Source organism: Ictalurus furcatus, chromosome 23 (assembly GCF_023375685.1).
Source record: "Ictalurus furcatus strain D&B chromosome 23, Billie_1.0, whole genome shotgun sequence".
Classification (NCBI taxonomy): Eukaryota; Metazoa; Chordata; class Actinopteri; order Siluriformes; family Ictaluridae; genus Ictalurus; species Ictalurus furcatus.
The window spans coordinates 13,572,084-13,580,616 of NC_071277.1; the positions used below are offsets into that span (position 1 = coordinate 13,572,084).

General features: G+C 36.7%; 1 protein-coding gene across 1 annotated transcript; it reads right to left on the bottom strand.

The window, feature by feature from the left end:
* Positions 1-281: 281 nt before the first annotated feature.
* Positions 282-8,154, bottom strand: ino80c (INO80 complex subunit C). The gene is made up of 5 exons (XM_053612108.1): positions 7,704-8,154; positions 4,798-4,899; positions 4,472-4,583; positions 3,485-3,552; positions 282-905 (listed from the first exon to the last, which is right to left on the bottom strand). Exons 1-5 carry the CDS (start codon positions 7,914-7,916, stop codon positions 774-776), a joined length of 627 nt encoding a protein of 208 aa, XP_053468083.1. The 5' UTR covers positions 7,917-8,154; the 3' UTR covers positions 282-773.
* Between the last annotated feature and the right edge of the window lie 379 nt (positions 8,155-8,533).

The window sequence follows — 8,533 nt, forward strand, 5'->3', positions numbered from 1 at the left end:
TTTTATGGCTTTAAAAAAAACTGTTTGTGTGTGTGTGTGTCTGTCTTGTTAAGCTAATATAATACTATCTAGCTAATTAGCATACTGGATGAACAGTCACTAAAATGAATTTACGTTTGCGAGGTATATGAGTATATGCAGCATAATAAACATGCACATTAACATTACAATGCTGTTTAACTACCTAATTCCTTATGAACGAGCAGCTCCATGTTGTAGCCATGTGATAGTTTCAGCCTCTGCAAAACTTTCATTTAGCAAACACATTAAAGAAGACTTTAATAAGCCTGCACTGCCAAATTCTGAATTTTTTTAAAACTCTTTTTCAATAATAATCTAATTTTAATCTATAAATATTATAGATTACAATTTATTGTAATCCAGAAGTTGTTCACAATCTTAATTTATTATCCATAACAGCAGAGGTCAGCAAAACAGCTGCATGTTAAGAAGGTTAACAGACACCACTTTAAAAGCCCCAGCTTTATATTTTACAGCAAACAAAAGGAAATCGCAACATACAAAACAGCTTTTTAACCTCTAATAAACCAGCAGAAATCTTACAAATACAATTCAATAAGGTATTAACTAACAGTGATGTACATATGTACCGTTAACAAGGATCAAAACAAATCAGTCTCTGTAGTCCTGTGTCATATGCAGGAAGTCACTAGGGCCTGGTGTAATTTCCTTCAGCCAGCTTTTGAAGCAAGCCCAGTGTTTATATTATAGTGTATATTCAGAAAATTGGACTTTTTTTGCTTGTGTGATGATCAGGGCACGATGCACGTGGCCTTTCGTAAAGCCAGGTATCCTGTCACTACATCTGTAGGAAGCAGACGGATGTAGGAAAACTCTTCAGATGAGGTAAATCGCAGCTTAGTCTGAGGGTCTGTGTAGTTTGCCTGGAGAAACAAAATGCCCAAAATCATTTACAAAACAATTTCATACACATACATCACTCTACCTGGAAGCAACAGCTATGTGACATTTCTACTCAGGATATTTTAAAAAGGCTTGTCTACTAGTCTCAGTCATAGTTAAAGCATTTCATTGTTTAAAGTGGCTCATCATGCTTAATCCATGATGTATTAATACAGAGCTGTGCAGAGACCATTAGAGGAGTCGGGATACATGGATCAAGATTTCAAAACACCCACTACAGAATAATAAAACAAAAACCACATCATATATGATTTCAATAGATTCTATGATTAGATGGCATTTATCAAATTTTATAACACATCCCGGACTCGGGTCCGGATTATGAACAAACTCGGACTTGACACGGACTCGGACATTTTGGACTCGGAATTTTGACTCCGCGTCACGTGTAACATGAAAAGAAAGATAAAAAATAAATAACTACATAAAATTAAGATAAGAAATTAATGAATATCTCTATGCCTGACCAGGGGGCTTTCTGTGCGTGCATGCTTGCCTCATCGTGCAAGTACTGAATGGAATCTATGCACGATCGCTTCTGCGTTTTGTCTCAACCAGCTCGGTTACATCCGGTGCCGCACAGGAAGCCTTTTTCGCTACTGGTGATAACTGTGTGAAGATGGTGCAGGAGAGTATGACATTACACTCGCTGTTGACAAGAGTTTCCCTAGATTACCGTGAATGACCTTAATCGTATTGTGAGTAACAGTACAAAGGAGAAGGGCTTCAAATGATATATTTTGATTTACATTACAACTTTGAGCGGGCGTATTCTCATGCTATATCCGGCTAGCGAATCTAGCCAAGTCTCCGTTTCTGACAGCTCATACCTGTCTTTGCATTATTTTTATTTATTTATCTAATTACAATTTACTTTATACAATAAATTATCTGCACTTGCATCCACCTCCTCCTCCAGTCCATGGTTCACTGTAATGGTACCTTTCTGAGTACAGTTACATCATAGTACTTTTACTTGAGGTGGGTTTTTTTGTTTGTTTTGTAAACTCATTAACCTTCATTACATTTAGACTAAGGGTTTAACTTTGAGCAGGTCTCACATAACAGGACACACTGTTTGGCTGATATATATATATATAATACTATAGTTTAATCGTTGTAAACTACTTTTAAAGTACTTTTTAACTACGTTGTAAAGTACTCTTCGCTATAGGAATGCGCTATGTGAATATATATATATATATATATATATATATATATATATATATATATATATACACACTATATACGGTGTGGGGGAGTAGACTTGATTTCACTGCTGCTCACTTCTGGAGTAAAATTTTAGCGGTGCAGATCTTACAGAGATTACAAACTGCAGTTTTGTCATCATTCCACACAAGAGACATCATCTTTATATACAACACGAAATCGATGCGTTTTTGATTGACAGGATATAATCGGCCCTGATCATCGGATGTTTTTTTAAACTATCAGCCGATAGTATAGCCTTTAAAAAAAATAGCCTTTATACATCGGTGCTTCTCTAAAATAAATAAATAAGATAAGAGGAATCATAAATAAAAAAAACATTATGCAATTTTTATGTTTACATATAGTCCACAAGAAACAATAATAACTGAATTTACACAGTGTGAAAAGATGGATCTCAACATCATATAATCACTGTTGGAAATGGGTCAAATATGCAGAAGATGCAGGAAAAGTAAAGAATGTGCAGGACCTGGAGGATTTTTCTGAAGAACAGTGGGCATTTTAACTGCTCAGGACAAACAAGGGACTCATGAACAACTTTCACAAAACATAAATACAGTCGCTGATCATCCAGGTAACACGCAGTATTAAGAATCAAGTGTATGTAAACTTTTGAACTGGTTCATTTGTGTAAATTCAGTTATCATGTCTTGTATATGTAAAGATCTGTTATGTAAAATAGCTTATTCAGGTCAGTACTAAATCATGAATAAAAAACTGAATACAATTTTTATGATCCCGCTTAATTTGTGTGTTAAAAAAAAAAGACCATTTTGCACATTCTGCAAGGAGTATGTAAACACAATTCGTAGCCGTCTGCCAGAAAGTAACAACCAGAAAAAGAAGAGCTGCTTCTTCCAAATCCAAACACCTGCTATACTATATATACTGGGTGAGGCACAATCTGGCTGTCTAATCTGGTGGATTCATTAGCATGCACGGATGACAGAGGATCTTTTCAGAATCAGGAACACAGGATAACAATGCTTGCCAGACTCAAAGAATATATTTCACCTACAACGCGAGGACAGAACTTCACAGACCATAATCAAATATTGAAAAAAGCCGCAGCAAAATCGAGCATCTTTGGCCGCAACGATCACAAAAAAAACCTCTGTGAAATCCTGTATGGACTGATTTGTGCAGATCGGGGCTGTAGCTCTACAAGAAGTCATGTGATGTAAATAGTCTGAAGCCAGGACCTGTTGTGTTGTTATTCACTGAAATATATTCTCTTCTCAAAAGGGCTTCGGGGAAATAGCACATACACTGCAATCACCAAGACTAAGAAACAATGCTCACTTACCGGTAAGCCTGAAATATCAGAATACTTTTTAGGAGGCTTCAGGGAAGGAGGAGCATCTATGTTATAATCTGTCAGGAATCAAGAGTCCAATTAAAATAAATAGTTTTTATATATATATATATATATATATATATATATATATATATATATATACACACACACACACATACATATACACACACACACGTGCCCAGAAGTTTACATACCCCTTGTAGAATCTGCAAAATCTTAATACTTTTAACAAAATAAGACGGATCATAAAAATGTCCTGAATAAGCTATTTCACATAACAGAAGTTTACATATAGTCCACAAGACACAATAATAGCTGAATTTACAAAAAAAATTACCCCGTTCAAAAGTTAACATATGCTTGATTCTTAATCCTGTGTGTCGTTACCTGGATGATCCACAACTGTTTTTTTGTTTTGTGAAAGTTGTTCATGAGTCTTTTGTTTGTCCTGAGCAGTTAAACTGCCCACTGTTCTTCAGAAAAATCCTCCAGGTCCTGCACATTCTTTACTTTTCCTTCATCTTCTGCATATTTGACCCATTTCCAACAGTGATTATATGTTGAGATCCACTTTTTCCACACTGAGGGACTCTATTACATAAGGTACATTCACTGATGCTCAAGAAGGCAACATGATACATTAAGAACCAGGGGGATGTAAACAGGATGATCGGTATAAACTGTTATTATTTTGTCTTCTGGGAGACATGTATATACCTTATTTAGCTTCTGAAGGGCAGTACTAAATGAAAAAAATATATATCTTTAAACAAAATAATATGTAAACATCTGTTATGTGAAATAGCTCATTCAGGACAGTACAAAATAAAAAAACATGGGATTTTTACGATCTATCTTATTTTGTTAACAGTATTAAGATTTTGCAGATTCTACAAGGGGTATGTAAACTTTTGGGCACAACTGAATATTCATTTTGCAAAGCATCATTTTAGTTTAAGCGTGACTCAGACATACAGTTAGGATCAGTGATTTTCCAGGGCAGTGCTCTCTCTGCTGCCAGAATCTGCTTCAGGTTCTTCCACGTCCGGTTCTTTTTCCCTGCGGCCGCCCCTCCAATACCAGAGTGCTACCGTAAAAAAACAAGAGCAATTAAACTGTTCATTTTACTGTTAATTAAACTGTTAATAAGTTATTAGAAGACACTTATATAAGAATATACAAGGGCAAACTGGACTGCAAGCAAGATCACTTCAATCACTGAATATGACCTTTACAGCATGAACATGCAGGTTCGGCCGTTCAGGTACAACTCTGTTCAAAACTCTTGTCTGAAGACCTACCACAAAGTTGGGGTCTTTAAAAGACAGAGGCTTTGTAACCGGTTCTGCACCTACATCCGGTGTAGTAACCACCTTTGCATCTGCCAATTCCACTGGGAGAACCTGAAGAGGAAGAAGAAGAAGAAAATAATAATAATAATAATAATAATAATAGCAGCAGCTGTGACAAAATTCATAAGATAACCAAAACAAACACTAGCTGAGATTTAAAACTCAAACTCTGATGCTCCCAAACCCACGTATTCAACTCCGAAAACATGACTACTGTTGCTGAATATATTGTAACATTCTCAAAGTAATATTATACTATATATTCTTATAAAACAATATTACAATCTAAACATCAAGGTTCTAAAATAATATAATTATTTATATTATATATTTATATTATTATGTATTATTTATTATTACATATAATACAGGCATAGGCCATTAGATAGCGTCTGTCAAAATGCTTGTGATGGTCCTGCACTGTTACACCATCATCATCAAAACAGAGAAGCGCGCTCATACACACTGTACAGATAAAAGCAGACAGTTTCACGAAGTTTAAATGACATAAACAGCATTATGAAGACATTGTGTCAACAGAACTGACTGAACGAATCAGGGAGTATCTCTTCACTGCTGTTAGCGTGGACCGAGATCAGCCGAGTGAAGAGACGACGACGAGGCTCGTGTTTGAACGCCGTGACTGAGATCTCTTTTCTCAAAGTAAATTCTTTAGAAGCATTTATTTAGCCACAATATTGTTTTTCCACAAGTAGATGAGGTTATAAATATAGAACTAGTCTTTAAATTTAAAATGTATTTTTGGGTATGATCAGACTTTCTCAAATGCTATAACTTCACTTCTGGTTAGGTACAGCGTACAGAATTGTACACTATATGGCCAGAAGTTTGTGGACAGCTGATCATAACACTCATATGTGCTTGTATAACATCCCATTCCAGATTTAGTTCCTGCTTTGCTCTTATAAATAACCTCCACTCTTCTGCGAAGGTTCGCCGCTAGATTTTGGAGTGTGGCTATGGGGATTTGTGCTCATTCAGCCACAAAGAGCATTAGTGAGGTCAGGCACTGATGTCAGGTGAGGAGGCAGTGTTCCAGTTCATCCCAAAGGTGTTCAGTGGGGTTGAGGTCAGGGTTCTGTGCAGGACACTCGAGTTCTTGGCAAACCATGCCTTCATGGAGCTCGCTTTGTGCACAGAGACACTGGCATGTTTTAACATGTTTGGGACTCTTAGTTCCAGTGAAGGGAAATCGTCATGTTAATCCATAAAAAGACATCATATACAATAGACAAATATATATAGTTATTATAGTAATGGTTTCCAGAAAGTTGAAGTATCAACAGTGGGAAAACAGTTGTTTGGCCGAACATTGTTGCGTCCCGTTACGTCAGACTTCCTCAAAGTCTGACTCTATACTGAGTTTCCACACTTTTCCTGTGGACGAAGAAACACGCAGAGGTTTAACATCAAATCTCATACAAGGGTCTGGAGTTGTCACTTCATTAGTGATGATCTGATATCGCCATTGACTTCTAAAGGGCGTCGCTTGCTGAGGAAGGGGGATGTACCCACCTTATTCCAGTGGAACAGCTACTCCTTTGTAGAACCAAGACACACTGGGTATAGCATTGGAGGGTATAGCACTCAAGTGTTTGAAGATCCTATGCCAACAGATCCCCAGAATCTGGAACATGATTATTGTTCATTTCCAGAACCTGCAGCAGTTGATAATGCACTGGATCGGACTGAAGATCTTCGCAAAGAGAACATAGCTAGATTTGTTAGCCGGATATGGCATGAGAATACTCACCCTCAAGGTTGTCTATGTAACTCGAAATATATAATTTGAAGCCCTTCTCCTTCATACTGTTGGGTGTAACATCTGACTGCCTCACAATACAATTAAGGTCATTCATGGTAATCTGGGGAAGCTCTTGTAAACAGCGAGTGTAATATCATACTCTCCTGCACCATCTTCACACAGTTAGCGCCAAAAGCAAAAACGGCTTCCTGCGCGGCACCGGATGTAACCGAGCTGGCTGAGACAAAGCGCGGAAAAACGTTGTCACAGCAATTTGGGGAAGAACCACATAAGGGTGTAGGGCTGGGCGATATAATATCGATATTGTGGCAAACGATTACACAATACACTTTTCCAAGATATCGTTGGTATGGTGATATATTTTTTATATTTTCAATAACTACGAATTAAAACGTACTGAACAGATGCCGTTGATTCAGCGTAATTTTAAAAAATCATCTTTGTCTTTGTAGGCATTAAAGAAACGTCTCATCAAACTCAGCTGAACTGTTTTGTGGTTTATATGACTACTGTTTTGCAGACAGTTTGTTAGCTAAATTATATATCGTGATACACATTGTATATATCGTAGAAAGTCCTCGAGAATCAGGATATGATATTTTTCCTTATATCGCCCAGTGTGATGGTCAGCTGTCCACGATCCTTTGACCATACAGTGTATAGAGCTTAGTAGAAAATGGGAATTTGGCCCTACAGGTATTGTAATAAATAATAATAATAATAATAATAATAATAATAATAATAATAATGTGAACTAATTCAGTGACCCACAACAACCACATTCACCAAGTAAATGTAGTCTATCTTTTCCCTCAAATGTATTTATTATAACTAAGAGTAGCTTATTTTATTTTATTTTATTTTTACAGATATACAATTACATGTGTTAATTTCACTACTTTTTAATCTTAACCACAGTTCATAACTTTACAGCTCTTATAGACTAAACAGCTTGTGTTTGTTTGTTTGATTTGCAAAAAAAAAAAAGACTATAATTAAACTAGTGCATTAAAAAAACAGTCTCGCCTCAGTAAAGCTAAAAGATGTGTATAAACGGTGCAGGTTTTACCGGAGTGTGACTGACTCCTGACACTGAGTGCACTTTCCTCCGCTTGCTGTTGTTGCTGTTCGGCTGTGCTAGCGCCGGAGCCGCCGGGCTAACGGCTCGCTTCTTCCCTTTAGCTGGAGCACTCGGTGCGACTGATAAATGTTTAACGTTATTATTAACCGCAGAACTGGACTCTCCTATTATAAAGGACTCAACTGGACACTGTGCAGCCATTTGTTTTAATCAAGCTAAACATTAAAGCTGGTGGACAAACAGTATTTCCATAAATAGCTACATGCTAGCAAATAACACACTTCTTCTTCTTCCTCGAATTGAGGCTGTTGATGTCCGCCATTGTGGTGCGTTACTGCCATCTACTGGACTGGAGTGTCATTACTCCAAACTCAGACACCATCCTGGGGCCCTGGTGCTTTACAGACCAACATTACTCTGGATGTTAATTCTGGATTAACTCTCCTGCCATTTCCTAATATTTATACTGCATATGAAATTAATCACTTTTGTTTTACTTATTGGTATATCAGCATTTATGGAACTCACATAAACATTACCTGAATTCTTGATTTCTCTAACTGTGTGTGTGTGTGTGTGTACATATATATATAAGTGCCTACTATGTGATGCTTGTGTCTGAAGATTTGCCAAATAACATTATTTAGGGTCTAACTATAAATACACATGCACAAAACTAAACTCTAGAAAGTCAGAGTACTGTAGTGAACAAAGCAGAGGATGTAGATGTAATGTAAATGTAGAGATTACGGTTAAGGTTATACTAAATGTTATATTTTAATATAATTTTATTTTGTCTCTACCTTTTGGTTTGACGT

Excerpts from the sequence above, each read along its gene's own strand:
- ino80c (XM_053612108.1), bottom strand. The coding sequence starts at position 7,916 with ATGGCTGCACAGTGTCCAGTTGAGTCCTTTATAATAGGAGAGTCCAGT. Across the intron at positions 3,553-4,471 it reads GAAAATCACTGATCCTAACT|ATTATAACATAGATGCTCCT; the intron begins GTATGTCTGAGT and ends GATTCCTGACAG. Across the intron at positions 906-3,484 it reads CTGATATTTCAGGCTTACCG|GCAAACTACACAGACCCTCA; the intron begins GTAAGTGAGCAT and ends TTGTTTCTCCAG.